This window comes from Aedes albopictus, chromosome 2 (genome assembly GCF_035046485.1).
Source record: "Aedes albopictus strain Foshan chromosome 2, AalbF5, whole genome shotgun sequence".
NCBI lineage: Eukaryota > Metazoa > Arthropoda > Insecta > Diptera > Culicidae > Aedes > Aedes albopictus.
In genome coordinates, this window is record NC_085137.1 from 345,507,617 (window position 1) to 345,532,763 (window position 25,147).

At 36.8% G+C, this 25,147-nt stretch overlaps 1 protein-coding gene across 2 annotated transcripts in view; it reads right to left on the bottom strand.

Moving 5' to 3' along the window:
* The window catches only part of LOC115263181 (cyclin-dependent kinase 14-like), a 632,917-nt gene that overhangs the window by 16,947 nt on the left and 590,823 nt on the right, over positions 1–25,147 (bottom strand). For both annotated transcript variants that reach the window (XM_062852660.1, XM_062852661.1), the window contains one exon: positions 6,553–6,727. In XM_062852660.1, the coding sequence (XP_062708644.1) occupies positions 6,553–6,727 (175 nt within the window). The remainder of the gene's footprint in view (positions 1–6,552; positions 6,728–25,147) is intronic.

Here is a 25,147-nt window from a genome sequence, read left to right on the forward strand (position 1 = left end):
GGACGATGGTTGGTTCTCTTAGCAGCTGATGCAGCTCGTGGTTCATTCGCCTTCTCCAAGTCCCGTCTTCCATCTGCACTCCGCCGTAGATGGTACGCAACACCTTCCGTTCGAAAACTCCAAGGGCGCGTTGGTCCTCTGCACGTAGGGTCCATGTTTCGTGCCCATAGAGGACGACCGGTCTAATCAGCGTTTTGTAGATGGTTAACTTCGTGTTACGGCGAACTTTGTTCGATCGTAGAGTTCTGCGGAGTCCAAAGTAAGCACGATTTCCTGCCACAATGCGCCTCTGAATTTCTCTGCTGGTGTCGTTGTCGTCGGTCACCAGTGAGCCCAAGTACACGAATTCTTCAACCGCCTCGATTTCATCACCGTCGATATGAATTCGGGGTGGCGGGCGCGGTGATTCCTCCCTGGAGCCCTTTGCCATCATGTACTTTGTCTTCGACACATTAATGACTAATCCGATTCGCTTGGCTTCACTCTTTAGTCGGATGTACGTTTCCGCCATCGTCTCAAATTTACGAGCAATAATATCATAGAAACCATATTCTCATAGAACCATATTCTCAATAATACTAAACATTTTCCAAATTTCTTCAAGCTGTTCTAAACTAAACTATCTTGTGAAGATTTCATAGAAGAACCGGAATAAAAAGGCCAATCGTGCTTCGAGATAGAGCATTTTGAACGTTTATAGTTAATTTCCGATACAGTCCTTATTACGCCGAGGACCTGGGATCGAATCCAACCCCCGACAAACTCACAAAATGTGAGTTTTTCCTTTGTAAGGAACGCAAAGCGTAGGTGATAAGATGAACTAGATACGGGTTAAAAATCTTGTTGATAAAGATAAAAGAAACAAAAAAAAAGCTTAAAGAAGCTCATGGTTTAATTCCCGCAGTGACAACTGAATTAATTCCTACAGGAATTCCTTAAGGAAACCCCTAAGGATCTTCTTGAAGAAATATCCAACGGGCTCACGGAGGAAATACCGAAGGAACTTCTGGAGGGACACCTGAAGAAACTCCTGGTGGGGAAGCCCCAAGGATCTTTTGAAAAGGACCTCTTGTAGGAATTTTAAAAGGGTGGTTGTCGAAGGCCTTCCGGGGGGAATTTCGTGATTAATCTTGTGGAAGAAAATCCACAAGAAGCTTGGAGAAATTGCCGAAAAAACTTCTGAAAGAAATCTAAAAGCAATACTTGAAGGAACATTTGAGATACATTTCTGAAAAAAAAAACACTTGGAGGAATCCTTGAAGGAATTTATATAGAAATTTAAAAATTAGGTGTTCCTTCTGGAATTCCTCAAGAAATTCCTTCTAGTATTTCCTTGTACTGGATGTACCGGTGACAAGACCGTTGAAATTTCTCCAGAAATTTCTGCAGAAAATCTTGAAGCAATTTCTAAAGGATCTCCTAGAGGAAATTCCGAAAAAAAAACTTTTTTTTTCAAAATTTTTATTCGGAATGAACTGAACCGCAGGAAGAATTCCCGAAGGTTTTCTTTCCAGGGGAAGATCTTGGAGGATTTCCGAAGACGCTGCTGGAAGAACTCCCAGCGAAATTATTTTTTTTTTTTTTTTTTTTTTGAAGAGTGACCAGGTGGAGCTGCAGGACAGCTGATAGCAAAGCCTGGACCCTATCCCAACTTTCCCCCTACTAGGACCAATACTCACGATGGACTAGACGATGTCGTCAACTTGAGCAAAGTGTGTAGTAATTAGCATTGGGTCGTAGTAGTTTTTAAAAATACTGTTTTTAACTTTTCCCATCGCAATAGTGTTTTGATCGAATGGAAGCTCCAAAGATGATTTGATAATTGAACAATATTTCAATAATCGAAAATCTCCGAGGTCACTGGACAACATTCAGAGATAAAAAAGGGTGTCTATGGCTATGTTAACGCCTTCAGAGTACTATTCTTAAGAAATATACAAAGAGCAAAAAGAAAAAAATGTGTCGTAGCTAATTTTTAAACATTTGATATTTCTGAAAATTATTCGAAGACAGCTACCAGAGCTAGCGTTTTTAGCCGATATGGGCAACTAGTTTTTCTGACAGCTTCCCCAAACAATATTCAGATGATATCCTCAATTATTTTATAATACATTCTGAAAATTATTTCAAGCTGATTACCAATAGTGTCAATAACCGATGTTAGTCATTGACAGCACCAGCATCATCCCAAAATAACTCTCATATTAGTGTTAGATAACACTTTTTGAGCTTCCATTCGATATTGTAAAGAAATTTGTCAAACCCTATTTGTCAAAATATAGTCAATAATGTATCAAATTGTGTTCCTAATTTCGCTAGTCGTATTCTGCATATCTGTGATCATCTCAGTCCAAAGTAATATTATATCCAGCGTAACCCTTTACATTGTCAACCGTCCCAAGTCCTAACTAAATTCCTGCTTATTTTGATCAGTGAAATAATACCGTCTAAGATATAAAAACAAAAAAGTTCAGTCAACTGATTTTTGTCAAAAATAAAAATGATAATGATTTTTGTTAACTTTTATAAATTCACAAAACCCATAAAAATAAGAAATACAAATATAAACTCCTATAATCAACATTTTTATCTTTCCCTAATCAGTCCATAATTTTCTAATTGTAATGAATCTAATCTGTAAGGCTGTAAGTCAACTTATCCTAGCGTCCCCTGTCCTGTGTACTTTCGATTTCAAGTAATGAATGATGAGTGTAACGCAGAGGCCTCCCCTACCCACTCTTGCGTTACGTTAAATTTAACAATTATTGTTAAATTGGAGAAAATTCAATGAATACAAAGACTAGGTCTATACAAGCTGAATTATAACTTGTCTTGAACTTGTGATAAATGCACAACGGATACTCCTTTGGTTCCCATTAGCACTTACGGCCGATTCCTTCACTTGCGCTCAACTCGTAAACCAGATATATCTAGTTCAAAGTCCAAGCGGTAGTGAATAAACTGGCACTAAAGTGCTAATGGGTTAAGCCCTCCCATCGCGTCAAGATTGAATATCCAGGGGGAGGGCAGTTGATTGCAATAAAATTTTAAAATAATAAAGATTGCTTGTCAACTATTATGTATTTGTTCCACCTACAAATACTATGAAAAATGTTCAAATTCGTTCAATTGTCCTATCGCTCCTACCTAGATAAACCATGTCATTTTCTCAAGCGTAGCCTAGAAATGTCAACCTAGTCACACACAAGTAACGTTGTTCAGTTAAGAAAAAGCAGTCAGTTTTTGTTCAAAATGTCACGTCGAACGCATTGACGTCAACAATGCGTTTAAGTGTTCGCACGTTAGCTTCGAATCTATCAGCACAATTAAGTGCTGCAAATCTCCTTCCCACTATTAATTCTTCGGTCGATTTTAATTGCTTTATTTAAAGAAAATATGACCAACTAACATTCTAAAAAAATCGAAAAAGCGACTATGACATTAATGAATTACTAATCAAAATCAACCGAGAAACGTGGGAAATAGAGCCCAAACAACATTTTGAAGTCAGCTGGCTGTAAAAGGTTCCAAAACCTGTCACAAATCCTACAATACTTTTATTAGGATTTGTAACGATCATCAAAACCTTCTTAAATCCAACCGACTTGGAACTATTGCTTGGGAATAGACTCTAATGAGCCCTAGCGGATCCTCCATGTTTATCGAGCATGTCTGATGCATATGATCAGCCATACTCCATCTGCAGCAGCCGGTTCTTGATGAACCGTTGGAGGCGCATTAAAGTGTTGAAAAGGTGATATGTTTCACTAAAGAACACTACATTACAATAATCAAAATGAAACTCCTTCACTTTAATACCGTCAACCCCTGCGAACTTGGCCAGGGAGAACTCCCAGCGAAATTATTGAAAGGATTCCCGCCAAGATTCCCGCAAAAACTGCTGGAGGTATTCCCGAACGAACAATTGGAGTGACTTTCAAAAAAAGCTCTTGCAGGAATTCCTGAAGCTACCGATTTCTCCTGGAAGAACTTTCAAAAGAATTCCTGAAGAAAACCAACAGCTTGGTGGTCCAGCGGCTACCGCTTCTGATTCATATGCAGACGGTCCTGGGTTCAACCCCTGGCTCGTCCCTTTCCTCCTACTTTGTATTTTTCTATCCACTTTCTCTCTCACTCGCTCGCCCTCCTACATATACATCTCATGTATATTCGTATGTTCGTAGCGATCGCTAGAACCAGAAACGGATTGAAAAAAAGCCGTTTCGCTTCCTTCCAACTTTCATCACAGCACAGTGTCAATCTATCATATAACGCCTACAAGTTATGCAACCAAGCGGACTGTGCCGCTTCACAGTAATCTTCACACAATCTATCGCTTTACGCCTGGCACCCTTGCACCAATGCATGATCCATGTGCCAAAAATAAACATTTCCCACCAATACACCAACATCCGCATGACCTTGTGCAGGCGCAGAGGATTCAACGGCCTGATGTGGGCAAGCGATTGCAATCATCACTTCCCTCCTCTTCCCCATTGACCTGCAACCTGACGCAGCAGGCGCCATTGTAGCCTAAAAATATAAGACCACGAACGCTCACACACTGAAGATGCCTGTTAGTCCCAAGCAGCTATCTCATTGGTTCCTTGTGTGAGTGTAGCTGATCTGGCGATACTGGAGTAGCAACTGCGGGCGGTCAATCAAGCTCAAGCTCAATTCCTGAAGAAAACCAACATGGAAATTCCTCCAAAGATATCCTCAGAAGAATTTATGCTACGGTAATCTCAAGCCCTGTCTCAATTGGGATATTAAAAATAACATGGTCGTAATCGTACATGGTCGAACATAGTTTCATTCAGCATCTTTTTAAATGTGATTTTGTGTTATTCAATGACCAAATAAGGAACTGCAACGAGGGGATTTGAATAATGTGCGCATGGTCCAAATATAAGCGTGAAATGTAGAACAAAACCTGCTCGTAAGATCTAAACACTTCTTCGGAGACCTGGTTCTACCAGAAGAATCTGGTAATTCCTAAGGGGCTCATCCAGAGTGCCTGAACACAATTCCTCTCCGAACTTCCTCTATGGACCCCCCCACCCTTCAAAAATAATCCTAATCCAGAAATAAGGAGTAAATGAAACAATTCTTTTGGAAATTTCTCATCAGCAGTGCTTGCAGAAATTCTAGCAGTAACTCCTCCGGGAGTTGCTTCATGAATTTCTCTGGAAGTTTTTTTCATTAGTGTCTCTAGGACTTTGTTTAGGAGTTCCTTCAGTAACTCCTCCGGAAGTTCCCCCAGGATGTTTTGAGATAACTATTTCTGGACCAATTCTTCTAGTTTTGTCAAGAATTCCTCACCAATTCTTATTTATTCTCCAGGAATCTCCCCCAAAAGTCTCATGGTGGAGAATTTCATGCATACAATATGCAATAAGCATACAAGTTGTCTTACTTTAAGGAGAAACTTCAGTGTATACAAGCATGGCTGCCACAATGGCCGACTTGGTCCCCTACTCACGTTTTCAAGACCACCAATTGTTGCACGGCTGAATATTCGCCAATTGTTGCACACCCCATAAGAAAAACATGGAGTGTGCAACAACACACCAAATGTTGATTTTCCCATCCAGCAAAATAAATTGCTGGAAGGGCATCAGCAAACTATAGTTCGCTGAAATGCAGCTGATGAGCCAGCAAAATTAGAAATTGCTGAAACACCAAAAAAAAAACAACTTTGCAAAAGTGCTGTCAAAGACGTTCCTGGATACTTTTTGCGCGCCTCTGTCCGAAGCACTTAGCAAGCAGAAGGACATGAAAATTCCTCCACAAAAGTTATAATTTTCATCGCATTTACCATTTAAATTCAATGTGCCAATTCTTCGATGAGCCATCTTTCTATTTTTTACTACTGGATATCGGTATTCTAGTTATAAAGAACCTAGTAAAGAACATTCTCTATCAATGTTTGCTTCAATTGAAAAGAATAATGAAAAAAAAAAAATCCGACCGGACTCCACCTCGTACAAAATTGCTGAACGACCAGCAAAACAAGCTATCAAAACGCGTTGCCGAAAACTCAGCAAAAATATTTTGCTGGTTTACAGCATGTCAAAAACCAGCAAAATATTGCTGGTTTCTAGCGAAATAAAAATAGTGTGTGGTGTGTATGGAGTCGTTTTGCTTGTTCACAATATTTTTCGCCACCTTCAATCTTAATATGAAAAGTTTCTATAATCAATCTAGTGTAGTTATTAGTAACTTTGTCTAGATTTTTTTTTTATCTGTATTAACGAGATTTTCAGCCCTAGGCTAGTTCATCTCGGAGTCGAAAACGTGACCTTCTTCTATAGTGTGTTGGTTACGGATTTATTGCGCAAAGTATCCTTTGAAAATTCCAACCGTTTTCCATTCGGAAAGCACTTTGTCATGATTGAATTTTTCTTGTCAAACCCATGACAAGTGGCGCATAAACGATTAAACATAATCGCGGGAAAGGGAATATGTACGCTTCAGGCTCCCAACACAACTGCAGACTTATACGTGGCTTATCCGTCTGATTCCCATAAATCATTCCCCGCCGAAACTTACCACAAACTCAAACACAAACGTCAGCGTTTCCCGCGTGTGTACGATATCGTGCAGTGTCACAATGTTCGAATGTTTCAGTTCTTTCAGCAGGGACGCCTCCCGGATCGCCGTGAATGGTGCACCTTCCTCTTCCTGTAACCGGATTTCCTTCAGCGCCACTACCTGATTCGTTAGACTGTGTGGAGAAGGAAAAAGGAGAAAACAAAAACAAAACAGGACATTAGATGAGTTATCGCACACTGACTGTGGTGAAGGCGCACTCGAGGAGGCATTCGAAAGGATAAAGTTTTTTCCGAGAAAAATCGGCAACTTGTTCGCTTCGCGTGGGCACGTTCCATTCCATTCCGTTCCGATGTTACGATGGGTGAAAGTTTAATTCGATTAAAGCTTCTCTGTAGGGACGAGTACGACGACGACGATGATGCGCACCATCGCGCGGAAGACAAATTGGAGCTTTTCCCTCTAATAAACAACTGCCATGCCTGCCATCCATCGCTGAGTAAGCACGTGGGGGCGTGATGAATTTTCCCCACGCGATCATCGTCAACAATCGCTTTTCTGTAGAACAGGACGTACTGTGTGACTTGTCTTCCGATATATGTAGACGGTTTCGTTAGTTATAAAAAATACTTGCATTAAGTTTACTTTGTTGGTCATTTTTAACTCAATAATTTTATTATTTTTTCCCTATCTAGAAATAATTTAAATAATCAATTTGATTTATCGTAAATTAACCTCTGGTAGAGTAAACCGAGATTAACCAAAACATAATACAGTCTCGATTCGTTTGTTGGCGGCTCGTTAGATGGGTTGGCTCGGTGGTTGAATGTTCACTGGTGGGGACAAAACCCAACTAAAAAGCACTGTCAATGTCAAAATCGGTATACAGAACGATTGTGCAAGTATGTGAGTGTTTCGTGACGTATTTCTTTCTTGTCACTTGCGTGTGTTTAGAGTATTTTGATCAGTTGTCAGTTGCCCCAACGAACGAACAAGATTCGCTAATCGGGGCGCAGTCGTGGCCCAACCAGCGAATCCAGGCTGTAACAAGTTTTGCTATCATATATCATTTTACGACTGTTATCCCCCCCTGCTCTTTCCCCCTGAGAGCAGCTGACACTTCTGAACCCATGGTTCAAACGGACGCGGATACATGAGCATCGACAATTACTCGATAGTAACTGATTCATTTAGTTATTCTATAGATCAACATATTTGATCCTTGATATATTGTTCTTATAATGAAAAAAATAAGTTTATTGAGTAATTTTCCGGTACAAAGTCAGTAATCGTTTTTGTCCTTCAAGCTCTTCTTCCCAACAATCAATAACAATTTTTGCCATACAGCTATTCATTTTAAATGGCAAAATTCGATCTTTTTAAATTTTCTTCTGACCAAGATCCCAATGGAATGGGTAGATGCAAAGAATAGACAATGGATAAACTATAATATATAAACAATTTTTGGCACTATTTCTTATTTTGCCATTCCTGTGTTATTTATGAATAACACTAAATAACACGCTTAGGACAAAAAATGTTATCGTTGAAAAATTTGTTATTTCTGAGCTATTATTGAACAATAATGATTAAGTGAGTAACAACAAAATATGCAATCATAGCACAATAAGTTCTTCAGAGCATTCCAAATAAAATAATATCCCGGTGGCACATTATTCAAAAATAACTTATATAATTATTGATGAGTTATTTGTTTTTTTTTTGTCTAAATAGGAGATAATAACAAGAGAAGATCGAATTTTCCTATAAAAATAGATGAAGGGCAAATTTTGTTATTGGTTTGTTGGGAATAAGAGCTAAAACAACAAACAAGAGAACGAAAATAATACTGACTTTGTTCCATAAAAAAACTAATTTTGTTTTTATAAGATCAATACCTAGATAATAACTTATTCAGTTATTCTTTTTTTTTTTGATGCATTATTTGATCATTTCTTTATGTTTGTTTAAATGGAAGATAATATGGAGATTCACTTAACAGCGTATCCGGGTAGAGCGAAATGGCAAATGAAGGACAAATTTTAACATTAAAATAGAATGTTTGAATGGCAAAATTTTCTATTAGTTTGTTTGAAATAAAAATAATTACTAAATGCCTATGGCATAACAACTAAAGAATAACTGATTTTGTCATTGTAATAACAAAATAATAGCAAAAAGAAAGTCAAATAATAACATATTTTAATATGATGGAAAATTATGTTATTGTTTTGATATTATGGCTGATAGTATGATAGTAATATTTGTTATTATTATGTTATTATACTATTCATTAATAACTCGCCAATAACAAGCTTTATAATGATAGCAAGTTTTGTTATTTATGTGTCATCCTGAGCTATTCATAAAAAAACTAAACAATTGCAAATTTAGCTATGATGACTAAATATGGTATTCTTTAGTTATTGGTTTGTTATTCACCTCTACCCGGGACCGCTGATTACCAAAATTATTCTGATCAAACGTCATGCCCCCACAGAAATCTACGCTCTCACTTGTAGTTGTTGGGCACAAACGAGGCTGTGTTGTGGATTGACATCTAAGCCGAAAGAGAGATGGTTCTTGAATAAGTGAATGTTCATGGTGAGGGCTCGGGTTCAGTTTGGCTTTCTATTCCGCAGAATTACCATCTGTTCTGTGGCTTAGTTGGTTAAAGCACCGGTCTAGCGAATACGGGGTCGTGGGTTCGAATCCCACCAGAACGCGTTTTTTTCAAAAATTCATCCCTCAATTTGTCAATTAGCAACATTCTGTGTCTTCTAACTACAAGTTTTTCTGTATGTTTATGACATATCAGCAAAATCTGGTAAATGCCAGTAAAGGGCAACATATATCAGTGTACAAAATACACGGTGTTCAACAAGTTCGGATACACCATATAACTTGAACTAATTTCACATCTATAATTCATATTTTCAAAGTAAATGTATTTATTGAAAGCAGAGCGTTAATGATTAATCATAAATTTAATCATGATTAATGATTAATGATTAAGATTAATCAAAATCATTAATCATAATCACCAAAAAATCTCATTTAATCATAAATCATTAATCTTAATCACACTGTTTTTGCAATCTAATCATTAATCAGTAATCATAATCATAAGAAAAAATATTAATCAATCATCAATCATTCATCATCAAAATTGATTCAACATATAAAATATATGATGCCATTTTAATTGGTTCAAATGCTGTTCTAAGTGATATAATTTATAATTCTTTTTTTCAAAAATCTCCCGGACAGAGTTACCTTTTACTTTTGAAACTTCAAAAACATGTTAAACAATAAATATATTCCAATCATTTCCTGTTTTTTGTGATTGATTAATCATGATTAATCATGATTTTTAATCAATGTGCCATTTTTAATCATTAATCCTAATCAATAATCACAGATAAAACAAATTTTAATCATTAATCATAATCTTTAATCATCCTAAAAATCAAATTAATCATTAATCATAATCAATAATCACCAAAATTGGAATTTTAATCACCAATGATTAATCATGATTAATTTTTTTGTTAATCATGAACGCTCTGATTGAAAGGTCATATAACACTGATCAAATATAGCATATGGTTTTGAATAAAGTCTTTTTCTACTTTTTTTATAAGCCTTAGATGTATCTAAAGTTTGTTAGCTCCGGCACGCTGGAATAATTTTCGATAAGTTGCTCAAGCTACAGAAGTCTAAAACGTTGACTTTTGAGTTTACATCTCACTATACTAAATTAAAATAACTAAATTAATAGACAAAAGCTTTACACTGCTATTTCAGTGATGATATGGTGATGAATTTGCAAGTTTAGTCAAAATGTGCTTAAATCTATGAATAAGGTATAAGTACATTATATAAAGCCAATTTTGGTTAAAATTTGCCACAATAGGGATATAATCAAGTTTTGGAAAAGATAATCATGGATTAAACTGAGATATAACGCAGCCTTGCTTTTTGACAAAACAAAAATCATAAAAACAGGTACAGCGGCAATTTTAGCAATTTTAAAGATCAAAATAAAATGAGTCCGTACTTCACCCAATCTGAATCTTATAGATTATTTCGTATGGCCATAGTTGCTACCACTAATGCTGAGGACAACAACCTAATTTGATTTAACTTAACACCATTACTCAATAAAAACTAGACGAAATACAAATGACAGACGTGCGTGCCGGCCGAAAGGAACTTGAGACACATTTGCAATTATTACAAAAGGATAAAGGACAGTTTATTTCAAAACATATACTGTATTTGATCAGTATTATGTGAGCTTTCAATTAATACATTCACTTTGCAAATCTGAATTAGAATAAAAATAAAAAAAATTGAATTTTACTGTTTATCCGAACTTATTGAACACCGTGTACTGCTTTCTCTAACAATAAGAACATAATTTAATATAATGATCTTTTTTTTTTGTAAACATTAACTAGATGATAACTGATTTAGTTTTTCTACATTTGAAAATATGTTGTACTTGGTTTGTTCTTATAATGATAAAATGAGTTACTATTGAGTTATTTTTCAGAACAAAGACAGTTATCATTTTTGTTTTTTTTTAGCTCTTGCTCTCAACAAACCCAGAACAAATATTGCCATTCTGTTATTCCTTTGGCCAAATTTGATCTCTTTTTGTTATGTTTTCTGCTTGGGACTTATGAGCTTTGTTTTTGTAACTCAGCACTATATAGAAAATGTATTTGATACTCGAGGGAGTTAGAAGCAAAGCAAGTGTTAGAGACAAAAAATCGTGGCAAAAACTTACTTTTTTTTTGTACAATATTTCAAGTAGGAAATTAATGCAAAAAGGAGAGAGATATAGATACAGAGATGGCTAAATAATGTTGGTGAAATGCCATGTTTCCTTTCTGAGCTGGAGAAATGCATAACCTTATGTTTGTATACACCTAATATTAGTAGCAGGGAGCTACCGATTAAATTATTCGTTAGATTTTTCCAACTACTCGGGTATGTATGGAAAAGGTTGCGAAAATCAACAAAAAAATGGAAAAAGTTGGGAAAAAACCTCAATTTGTATGAGTTGGGAATAAATTTAAAATGATCGCAATAATGTTTTCTTTTCAATCTGTGATCATTAGAATCTGAGCTTCCAGTGCACCGGTTGATCTAAAATTTGGTCTGGACATTCGAAAAAACTTGAAATGTGTTCAGTGAAAACAAAATTCTGAGCAAACTTCTTAAAATTTCGTAAAATTCCCACTTCAAGAAAAATAACTGAATAGCGATTTTTTATTATTTTGTAAACAAATTGTTTGATTGTAAACGGTTGTGTGTTTCGTTAGACTTTACAGAAAAATATATTTACATAACAATGACAATTGGGTTGTTTAGTGATAAACTATTGCTATTTTCTATAGCCTAATCGGAAGAGCTCATTTTTCTTAGTATAACCTGATTTTATTGGATTCCAATACCTTTGTTTTGATGGTGAAACTAACAAAACAGTTTTAATTTTCAGGGATAGAATGACAGTTCAATCGATAAAGTGACAGTTCGACCCGAACAAAAAAAAATCCCATACAAACTTTAACCCTTTGGAGCCGGAGGGGTCAATATGACCCCGACGATGAAACCGAGCATAATAAACGTGTTCGAGGCCAGTGAGGTTGCGGCAGCGAAGGCGAAACAAACCGGCTCCAAAGGGTCAAATGCATTTTAAAAATGGTTCCCGGATCCCAAAAATTATTGGAATTCGAATATATTTTGTGCGGAGAAACCGATTATGAAATAATCTGAATACCCCTAAAGAACCCAATTTAGGAATTACTCCTTTGGATTTCTAATTTTTCTTGAAATGGGAGTTTTGCGATATTCCAAAAAGTTTTTCTCAGAAATGTTTCCTTTTTTCACTGATCAAATTCCAAGTTATTAAGAATGTTCCGAAAAAAATTGAGATCAATCGTTGCTCTAAAAATGGCAGAGATTCGCCCCCAGAAATGAACATATTCTATGAAAAATTTCCAATACGCACTTTATTTCGTCCAGCACTGTAAGCACTTTTAAGTATCCTGGTGAATGCAATTCCTTTCTGTTTTTTTTGAGGAATTTCCTATTGAAGTGCTTGTGAGATGTGTAGTTCAATGCATGGTGGAGATCCATATGATATTACAAATTAACCATTTCAAAATTTGAACAAGCTTGGATTGAAATTATTAAACATTGATAAAGATCTACAAAAATAAATGAAGGCGGGATTTCTAATTGAACTACATAACGAATAAGGCCGATGCGAATATTTTATTTGTTTTATGTCTCCCGCCTTCTCAAAAATACCCAAAAATATTGAAGGGGCGAAAAATAACATGGCGACCCTTGACTGAATTTTCTATAGAAAAACCCGATTTAATCCACCTATGGTGAACAGAACCCTTCTTACACTTATTAAAACTATTGTTGTATTATTTGTATTTAACATATTTATGTTGTGTGATGGACCAAAAGTTCTAGAAAATATTGTGGATTTGGCATCTAGTGGATTGGTTTCCAAAACCCAAGCAGAAGAAAATAACAAGTGAATAACATATCAAGGTATTTACATTAAATACTACCATACCTTGATATGCCCTTCATTTGGTGGTAATAAGAGGCAAAATAACAAAACCGAATACTAAAATTTAGTATAAATAACACCTAGAAAACAACAAGTCTTGTTATTTCAAAAATGAATACATACCTAAAATTTCAAGTGCTGTATTTGTTATCCCAAAGTTATTGAATAACAAACGAATAATATTTCTTGTTATTAAATGTTTCAATGTTTCATTTGAACGATGACTTAATGATGTAATAACAAATCTTGTTATTCGGTTATTTTAACCGCTGAGCCAACAAATACTACATCAATACCAAACTCTGCTCAAATACCTCCAACTGTTATTGTGATGTTCTCATAACATTTCGTAGAATAACGCAGCAATAACAATTTTAGGTATTAGATCACATGTTGCTCTTCGCATGGTATTTGTAAGGTATGCCCTTCTGCTCGGGAATAGCATCATGGACCATGGACTAAACTTCCAGAAATACCAGACATCTTCTAGAATCTCGTGTGAAAATTAAAAAAAATAGCTTGCATATTCTGGAATATTGTATCTTTTGTTAACTGCCAAAAGATCTTGAATCGATTAACAAATGGATAAGAAAATCAGCGAGATACACTTTGTCTAATATCTCTTAATCAGTCGAATAAATTAGCTCCGAAGTACTTGGTATTCATGCTTATGGTGTAAAAAGGACAAAAATAATATATCTACTACGGTAATCAGTTTTGGAATTAGCTAGTTATTTTGGCTGTCCAGCATTTTTCCCACAATATATACATTCAAAGCTTTCATTCAACATATTGTTAGTTTTCATAGAATTCCTGTTTATTTGTAATTTGTTATTTATAATTTTATTGAAAACAATAACCTGCTAGTATGCACTTTATATGAGGTCAGCATTATAGCATTATTTGTTGAACAATAATTTCCCATAGACTGGTCAAAAGCTCATGCAAGATAACAAGCGAATATAATAATAAAAAAAAGGAATTTATTGAAATACTCTTCGAAAGATATCTCAGTAACCAAATGTCCAATCGGCCTTTTACAAGGATACTGTAGCTTTCATTTGGTGCTAAGAGAACCCAAATCGGTTGACAGACGGCTGAGATATTTATTATGATACACTTGGTCAAAAATTTCTCAAAAGGTTAACCTGTATTACTCCCAAGTACTCTTTGAAAGATATCTCGATAAGCAAATGTCTAAACCTAATAAAATTGTATAGGGTTCTACTAAAATGTTATAGCTTTCATTTGGTGCCAGGAGAACCGAAATCGATTGACAGACGGCTGAGATATTTATTATGATACACTTGGTCAAAAATCTCAAAAAGTTTAGTTGTATAAATCCTAAGTACTCTTCGAAAGATATCTCTGTAACCAAATGTCCAATCCTAATAAAATATCTGGGCAATCTACTAGGATGTTGTAGCTTTCATTTGGTGCCAAGAGAACCCGAATCGATTGACATATGGCTGAGATATTTTGTATGATAAACTTTGTTAAAAATCTCAAAAAGTTTAGTTGTATAACTCCTAAGTACTTTTCGAAAGATATCTCAGTAATCAAATGTCCAATCGTAATAAAATTTCAGAACGTTCTACTAGGATGTTGTAGCTTTCATTTGCTGCCAAGAGAACTCAAATCGGTTGACAGACGGCTGAGATATTCATCAATATGCCAAATGTCAAAAATCTCTCAAAAAGCTAACCTATATTACTTCGAAGTACTCTTTGAAAGATATCTCGGTAACCAAATGTCCAATCGTAATAAAATTCAATAGGGTTCTACTAGGATGTTGTAGCTTTCATTTGCAACTAAGAGAATCCAAATCGGATATCAGACGGCAGCGAAACGTGCGTGACTTTTTTTGTAACATTCGCACACACACACACATGCACACACACAGACATTTGCTCAGTTCGTCGAGCTGAGTTGATTGGTATATGTGACTCGGCCCTGTGGGCCTCGGATCGAAAGTCGGTTTTTCGAGCGGTATTTATACCCATCTTATGGGTGTAAGAAGGGTAAAAAGGTTTTCGAGCAAAAATGTTTCAATAGTTTGTATAATTTTAAAATTTTCAATAGTGTTTTTGTTTGTTTCTAATGTTTTGTTATCATTTAGTATTTTTATGTTATCGCGATAGACCAAAATTATCGATAACTAAATTTGTTATCATCTAGTAATTATCAATTGTAACAGATGATAACAAAAATAACTGAATGAGTAACACAGTTTATTATCCAAGTGGTATCACTTTATCATCCGCCTTTGCTTGGGTTATCTAGCGTCGTGCTTCCTTCAAAGAGCAAATAACTCATAAGCATTGAACGTGTATCCGTGTATCCGTGTATTAAAACAAATCTCGATGTTTTTTTTTGCGTTTTTAATCAATTTCTGCAATGCATTTTCTAATAAATTTTCAGTAACTTAATGTTATTGAATTGTTTTCTCTCGTGAAATTCCTAAAGTTTTTTCTTACAGACCTTCCATAAAATGCTGTTGTAGTTTTGCTGATCGTTTCAAAAAGGTTTACCTATTTGCAAAATTTATAAACGTACTTGCTCCTGGAGTAATTTCTTCAGCATTTTGGAGGAAGGGTGCTTTCACGCAACATCGAAAAATGTTAGATTTCTGGACGGATTTAAACACAAAAGTTCTGAAAGTTAAATTTTAATAAATTTTTGGTTGAATTCTGGCAGGGGTCATATATTGAAAATCCTGAAACAATTTAAATTTTAAGTTAAATTTTACGAAGTACATAACTCCTGGAAATAATGCTATAGAAAACTCTGAAAAAAGTAGCTGGTAGGAGTTTCTGATAGTTTTTTTTTTAACTGAAGAATATGTCGCACGATTTTGAACAAAATATATGGACGAATTCCCTTGAGAAACCTATAGAAGAGTACGCTGTTGGAACAGTCTATAGATTACACGACAATGGTGACGATGATGCCGGTGGAGACGCACGGTAATTTATGGCACTAAAGGTGTGACGGACGAGGGATAACATGTACTATGTGCGAGGTGGGGCTGTGAGCTTACGCCCATAAATAACTGCTCGCCGGCCGACGTCGAGCACTTTACTTGTTTATTTAGGGATATTGTTTGTATTTTGGATATTGTTTTCGTGACCACCGACAAAGAAACAAATGGGAAGCGGATTGAAACACCAAACAGAATGTAGTGATGCAAAAACTGTGCTATTCATTCCAATAGTTGAAAGAGAAACCAGGTTTGTTTAACAAACAGATAAACTCTATTCGATTTATTCGAACAGTAAAGGTTCTCTATACTAAAGCTGTGTTTAGCATTACATAGTCAAATAGTAACATAGCCAGAAAATCATTCATTAACGAAGGCTTATTCGAAACAAATTACTTTGACCCATCATTTTTTTCTGTTTATCTTAGAAATAGGGTTCAAAGAAGATTTCCCCCAAAATCTAAATCCCGGTGTCACGACCCCAAAGAAAAACATAATACTGCTCAAGCTGTAGATGTAAGAAAAATGAGCCAACAGGCACTAATGGCCCTGGTGGGGAACGAGCGCAACTCAATACATCTTCTTTTGACGAACGGCGGCGATGAAGCCGACGACATCGAACAGCATCTTCAGTTCTGCGGGCGATAATGATGATGATGATGATGATAGGAAAATCAACAACAGGCGACAAAAATTGTGAAGGGATAGATTGCCTTATTTATCTGCTTCTTTTCGTGCTCTTCTTCGGCGTGGATTCTATTGGTAGCATCTTAATTATAGCATTTTCTGAGAAATCCCCAGGAACAAAAAGAGAGTAAGTGCTTCAATTTTAGTTGATTAGTGCCACTTCTTTTACACGATGGCTGACAAGTTTCAATACTTCGTATAAGTTCCATGGGTTTGATTTTGATAATTTGAATTTACAATATGTCATTAAAAAGTAGAGAAATATATTTATTCCCAACTTAGGAGCTTGTTAAAACTACCATAAAACCAAAACAAAATAACTTATATGACGGATTTTAAAACTTGTCAACTTTGTTAAAACAAGTATATTCGGTTTTAATCATAAATGTTCATTTTCTTCTGTATTATTTGTGCTAGTGGTTGAATTCGATCTAATAACTAATTAAAATATATATTATCCTGAACGGTTCAACGTGGGCAGAGATGTTCTAACAAACAAAGGATATTCGCAAAACTCCGTCTGAAAGGTCACGAAACTTATCTTTTACCGATAACCCCGACAGCTTCTGCAAAATTACATCATCCTTCGAATGACAGACACTATCGCCGTGCTCGTTCTTCTTACCTTCATCATCATTATTAAAATTATCATCTTTGGCGCTCCCACAGCGCCAAACAAAATTCTGCAAGCGTACGTCTAGTTTCATGGTTGAACTCTGACGACGAAGACGATCTTTTTTCATCATCGTCGTTTTTCTCGCTTCAACTTAACCCGGACTGAAAAGCATAAACCTTCGCGAGATAGCAGCAGCAGCGAGCGGGATCAAACGGCATCGTTTTGATATGGAAATTCACCGAAGAAACTTTCCCGTACAAGCCACCGGCACCGCACCACAGAATGTCAATCCGTTTTTCAGAGGCCGAAAGTTTCTTGTCCGGATTGAACTTTGCTAGTCGCATTTGAAGGGTTGGGATGTATGAAATTTGTGCAGTCAATATCTCCTAAGTTTGAATTCTGAAATTCCTTTTGGAACTTCTCTTGAAATTTCTTAGAAATTCTTTCAGGAATTTCTTCTGAAATTCCTTTTGAATGTTTTTTTCTGGAATTCCTTGTGAAATTTCTCTTGAATTTCCTACTAGTGTTCCTGGTGGAATTCCTTCTGGACTTCCTCCTGAAATTCTTCCTGGAATTCTTCCTGAAATTCCTCCTAGAATTCCTCCTGGAATTCCTCCTAGAATACCTCCTGAAATTCCTCGTGGAATTCCTCCTGGAATACTTTCTGGAATTCCTCGTGGAATTCCTCCTGGAATTCCTCCTGGACTTCTTTCTGAAATTCCTCCTGGAATTCTTCCTGGAATTCCTTTTATAATTTCTCCTGGAATTCCTCCTGGAATACTTTCTGGAATTCCTCCTGAAATTCCATCAGGAATTTCTCGTGGAATTCATCCTAGAATTCTTCCAGGAATTCTTCCAGGAATTCCTCCTAGAATTCCTTCTGAAATTCTTCCTGGAATTCCTCCTGAAATTCCTTCTGAAATTCCTCCTGAAATTTCTCCTGGAATTCCCTCTAGAGTTCTTCCTGGAATTCCCCATGGAGTTCTTTCTGGAACTCATCATGACATTCCTTCTGGAATTCTTCCAGGAATTCCTTCTGTAATTCCTCCAGGAATTCCTTCTGTAATTTCTCCAAGAATTCCTCCTGAATTTGCTTCTGGAATTCCTCCTGGAATTCTTTCTGGAATTGCTCCTGGAATTCCTTCTGGAATTGCTCCTGGAATTCCTTCTGGAATTGCTCCTGGAATTCCTTCTGGAATTGCTCCTGGAATTCCTTCTGGAATTGCTCCTGGAATTCCTTCTGTAATTGCACCTGGAATTCATTCTGGAATTGCTCCTGGAATTCCTTCTGGAATTCCTCCTGAATTTCTTCTGGAATTCCTCCTGGAATTCTTTCTGGAATTCTTCCTGAATTACTTCTGGTATTCCTACTAGAATTCGTTCTGGAATTCCTCCTGGAATTCCTTCTGGAATTCCTCCTGGAATTTCTTCCGGAATTCCTTCTGGAATATCTTCTGGAATTCCTCCTGAAATTTTTTCTGGAATTCCTTCAGGAATTCCTTCTGGAATTGCTTCTGAAATTCCTTCTGAAAATGCTTCTGGAATTCCTTCTGGAATTCCTTCTGGAATTTCTGCTGGAATTCTTCCAGGAATTCCTTCTGGAATTCTTTCAGGAATTCTTTTTGGAATTCTATCAGGAGTTGCTTCTTGAATGTCTTCTCAAATTCCTTCTATAATTCCTCCTGGAATTGCTTCTAGAAATCCTCCTGAAATTCCTTCTGGAATTCCTGCTGGAATTCTTTAAAGAAATCCTTGTGGAATTCGCCTAGGAATTCTTCCAAGAAATTCTCCTGGAATTCGTCCTGGGATTTCTTCTGAGATCCGTCTTGAATAACTACTGCTATTTTATCTAAAATACTCTTGGTATTTTTCCTGGACTTTCCATAAAGTTCACCAAGAATTTACTCTTGTAATTCCCCTATAATCTTGGAATTCCTTCTGGAATATTCCGGAATTTCTGCTGGAATTTATTCTGCAGTTTATGAAATACAGATTTCGTATGATCCACGCTGCAGTCACCTTCCTCCCTCGGAAAGTAAGCACATAACCTTTCCCAGTTATGGGTGACCGCTCTCGAATGGTGCCGTTCAAGAAGATTGCTGCCTTAAAACTTTTCCAAGCATGAAAAAGAAAAAGTCGACAAGTAAAAGAGGCACTTCCGGAATATGGGATTTCAATTTGGACATTTCTTTATGATCGCCCATACAAGACCTACAAAACGAGCTTCTTGGCTTCGCAATGCACACACACGTAACAAGCTCATGTGCCAGGCCCGGCACAGGAAATAAAAGTGCTTCTGAAACGCTTCCGGGCGGGATTGTATCTCGTTCGGTTTCAAATTGAATTGATATCGATTTCGGTTCCACCGTTGTTGTTTATGACACTATAAGAAATGGTCTTTCGGTGTGTAAGCTATAGATTTGCACCAGTAAACTGTCGCTTGACATTGATAAATATACAGCACTGTATGTACTGGGATGCTCTATGACCTACTTTCGTCGTGTTTGTGTATTCCTTATTCTGAAGTCATTTCAATTTTTTATCGTATTTTATGCTCTGTGCTCCAGTTGTTCGAATGTTTCGCTGTTTCTTGTTTTTTACTGTTGTATATCTGGCGAATGACAACATTCGGAAGAATAGACTATCTACTCTTCGATTATCAGTTTATTCCCTCTGGCTCTTCTTTTTTTATCATATCGGTAAATTTGGTATGAAGAAAACGATACAAGATTGATTCTCCCAATTTTGAGATTTTTGAATGCATTTGATTTTGATATCTAAAACTAGCCAGGTACTGTTTAGTGGAGTTAACTAGCAGGTATTGTTTAGTGGAGTACAACTAGTTCAAGAATGGAGTAGTTGCTCATCGAAATCTATCAAACAGAAAATGTTTTAGAACAAAATTGTTCGAATTCTGAAAACATAAAAATAACAGAAAATTTTGCTTGTATGCCCCTACCCAGAAATGCGGAGAAAGTTCAACGGATCTGCCACATCTCCGCCTCGTCTTCAAGCGTGTTTATTTTTATTATTCCATGCAATTTCCTTCCAGCTATAGAGGTTATAAATTATGCTCACATTTTTCCGCCTGGATGCTTCGTCCTCGCTGCTGTTTCTGTCATTCCACTTCCGATACACACTAGAATGCGAATATTCGTGTCTCAGCATCTCATGCCGCCAGCCTCTTCGCTCTTGAGATACATAAGCCCAATTGTTGTTTCCGAAGCAGCTTGCTTGGCCTTTGCTCTTCCGCTAGTCCTTCGGCTTAGCCAGCCACTCAGGAGTACAATAAATTTAGGAAGAATCCCATAAATTTAAAAATGCTTCCATATATCCTTCAGCTACCAGCTTCGGGCCAAGGCTTAAGAGTAGAGAAATAATGACGAGGAAAACAAAATGATGCTGTGTGGATCAGCAAACGATCCTGTTAGTTCAATCTTGCGGAAAACAGAAGTTGTTCGGCTTTAGGGAAATCTTTTAATTCTGCAGAATCTGATTGAAAGCTCAGGATCAGAAATGGTAAGGTAATAAGATCCAATCGATGAATAATTGTCGACTATAAAGCGCATATAAATTGTTTCAATGCTCGTGCCATCAGAAAAAAAACTTATTTTTAATACGAGATCAGGTAAGTAATCAAATTTGCAACAAAACTTAACAAAACTTGAAAAAAATGGAAACAATTATCATTACTGTATAAATAAAATACTAAAAATAGTTTGAGAGTATTTTAACATATATTTGTTCATAATTCATTGAACAGTATACTTTTTCAAATAACCTTTAGAGAAAACCCTGAATAAACTTCAAGAAAAACTTCTCACGGAACTCCTAGAGGAATCCCTGAAGAAATGGGATGAACCCTGGAGAAATGCCTGAAAAACTTCCTGAAGGAATTCCAGAAGGAATTTCTGGAAGAGTCTCCATAGGAACTTTTAGAAAAACCTTTAAATGATCTCAAGGAGAAACCCCTGACAAGATCCCTGAAGGAATGCTTATACAAACTCCTGAATGAATCTCTGTTGGAATTCTTGGTAGAATCCCCGAAGAACTTCCTGGAGGAATCATTGAACAAATTTTTGGAGGAATGTTTTAAGAAGTTTCGGGAGGAATCTTTGAGCAAATTGCTGGAAGAATTATAGGAAAAATTCTAGAAGGTATTCCTGAAGAAATCCTGGAAGAAATTCTGAAAACAAAAACTTGTGTCTTTGAATAAACTCCAGGAGAAGCGTCTGACGGAATTTCTCATGGAATCCCAGAAGAAACTCCTGAAAGAATTTCTTATAAAGCAGTTCCTGAAAGAGTTCTTGGAGGAACCTCTGAAGGAATTCATGAAGGAATTCCTGAAGGAATTCGTGGAGGAATCGCTGAAGGAATTCCTGCAGCAACGCCTGGAGAATTCCTAGAGGAATCTGAAGAACTTGTTGAAAAATCCTGAAGAATCCTGAAAGAATTCTTCAAGGAATCTCTGGAGGAGTTTCTTGAGGGCTTTGGGACAGAATGTCGAAGGACAAATGGTCGAAGGACAAAAGGTCGAATGACAAAAGGTCGAAGGAAAAAAGGTCGAATGGACAAAAGGTCGAATGGAACAAAAGGTCGAATGAACAAAAATTTTAGTAGACCAATTTATCAGCTATTTAGTATGTCTCGCTTATAAGACAACAATTCTTGAGAAGTCTTTGTTGCCGTTTATTGAGAGAAACATTGTAATGCTGTTATAGAATTCATATGCATTTCAGCCACTAACATTTCTATAGGAAATGTTTTCTTCTTTTGTTTATATGCTGTTCTTTCAAGTTGTTTTAATGTAATATTTATTTGACGGCAATTAAGTTTGATTTTTTTTTTCAGGAATTTCTTTCTCTTAAATTTTTAGGCTATTCTTTTAACTTGTGTTACTGAAATAATTATTTACTCCATAGGGACTTATTTTTCAATCAGAAATTTGCCCTTCTTCAATAGCACTTTTGCAAACCCTTATAATACCCAGAGATTTGCCCTTTTCTAAGTTATAGACTGTTTGACTTTATGTAATCGCTGTAATGGTTGTAGATTCCAATGACAATATTCCGATCTGTGATTCATCCTTCTTCAACCCATAGGCTGTTCTTTCAAGGAATATTGTTTCACATATTTAACCTTAATGAATAACATTACTTTCCATCATTTAGGGACATCTATTTCAAATTGCAATGCGGTAATAAATTGCTGCATATAAGCTGTTGATTGTTTTGAAGTTGTTGAATAATTTTGGTATCACTGGTTCTATTTTTTAATCGTCGTTTTTCTGGCGAATTCTGATCACTTTTGCATGTCTTCCAATTTGTCTTTAGTCTATTTAACCTTTTTGACCTTTTGTCCATTCGACCTTTTGTCCATTCGACCTTATGTCCTATTCGACCTTTAGTTCCATTCGACCTTTTGTCCTTCGACATATTTGTGCTCATTCTGCGAATGGAGTGACGTGAGAAAAGTCGGAGTCGTATATCGAGGTGAGGAATACCGTCTCGAATGAAGTGACTCGCCGTGTAAATCAAATGGAGAGTCACCTCATTCGAGTCGAGATTTCTCACGTCGATATACGACTCCGACTTTTCTCACGTCACTCCATTCGCAGAATCAGCACAATTGTCTTTCGACCTTTTGTCATAGATTCGGAGGCATTCGTGAAGGATTGGTAGTATTTCTTCTGGAGATGTACCACTCTGCGGACGAGCGTTGATTTGAGCGCTACAGATAACAAATTTTCTGAGCTTAAAGCTCGCAGCTCTAGATTGCCAGTGATGTCGCTTTTGGTGCAATTTCTTTAAGAAACTTCTCGTATATTCTGGTATACAAATTCTCCGTTCTACGGTTTGATCTAATAATCGAGTCCAGGCCTAGAGACACACCACCCGGCAATAGAACTGCATCTTCCATTATAAGGTATCGGTTCTTTAAAATTTGTCGGATTGCACTGAAATTTTTGTTTTTATTTGTTTATCCGTGCATAACTCCACGATTGGAGAAAAATACTCAGTTAACGTCTAGATCCAGTCATTACTTACACTTATCAATCAGATAAAGTCATGCGGTGATTAAACCTAGTAAATATTACTTACACTTCCCATTGAATTCAATTTTCCTTAAATTTCGTTTTCTAAGAAAAAATAGATTATTTGTATTGGATGTGCGGAAACCAAATGTTGAACGCATACTTAACCCTAGTTGAAGTCAGTATGACCTAGACAGGCACGCTGAACCTGCACTACAACATCGTAGTGTGAAAAACCTAACATCTTAGGAGGGTTAGGCTGTTTTAGCCTAATGTGTATTGATTCTCGCTAATTGTTGAACGGTTCACTCCGGTGGTAGAAATTTAGAATCATCTGTGATAAATTTGTCAGTTTTTCATTGTCAAGTTTCATGGAAGTTTCAGAAGGGTTTCGAAAGAGTTGTCTGGTGTCCCGAATGTCTGAAAGGGTTTTAGGGAAGTTTCAGAGGAGTTTTAAGGATTGTCAGGTGATTTCAGGAAGATTCCGGAAGAATTTAGAGGGATTTCAGAGGGATTTCTAGACACTTTAGGGTTTCATGCGACATCACGGATAAAGGACTGGAACACACCCCTAGAACGCCCTTCAGACCCGTGAAACCTCCTAGAGCACCCCTGAAACTTCCTAGAACGTTCTTGAAAATCGCTTGAAAACCACATGAAAACCTCTGGAACCCCCTGAAACTCCTTAAATTCTACTGTAACACCCTTGAACACTCTGAGACCGCCTGAAACTTCTTGAAACGTCCCTGAATCCCCTATAAGCCCCTAGAATGCTCATGAGGACCCCAGAAACCTGCTGGAACACCCTGGAACGTCCCTGAAACCCCATGGGACCCCCTTTAATACCTCTGAAATGCACTTGGGATCCCCTTAAAGCCTCTACCCCTGGAACGTCTTGAATTTCCAGGGAACGCACCTGAAACGCCTCTAAAACCTTTTCAAAATCCCTAGTATGCGTCTGAAACCCGCTAGAACGTCACTGAAATCTCATGGAACGCTCATGAGACCCCCTTAAATCCTCTGAAGCCCCCTGGAACAGACCTGCAAACCCTTGAAAACTCCTGTTATGCTTTTGAAACCCGCTGGGGTACCATGAAATCCCTTGAACACCCCTGAGACGCCTCTTAAACCCCAAGAAATCCAATGGAACACTTATCAAACCCCTTAAAGACCCCTGGAATACTTCTGAAATTCCCGAAATAGCTCTGAAACACCCCTGGGACCCTTTGAAACCTTCTGAAACACCCTACGAACAACTCTGAAACCGCATTACTCTCTAGAACCTCCTGAAACCGCACGAAACGCCCCTAGATTTCTCTGGAATACCCTTAGGACCCCTAAAAGAATTCTAAACAACGAAAAAGTATAAAGGACATGCTCCTAGTTGTAGTAAGTATGATGTGACTTTGATATTCATGGTGGATTTGTCAGCAAAGCTCATTTCGTCACAGCATTTTTCTAAAATGGATACCAAAAAATGAACAGTTTTCGTTTCACAAGTGGTACAAAATTTCCAAGTGACCAAGGGTATCATCGGCAGGTTTGTTCTCTTAGTCATGAAAGGTTTCTGTCAGCCAAATTTCTTGGAGCTTGTTTGTATTATTCAATATGTTTTGGGAAAGATTTGGGGTCAATTTTGAGTACAATTGGTTTCAAAAAATGCGACGAGCCGGGCTC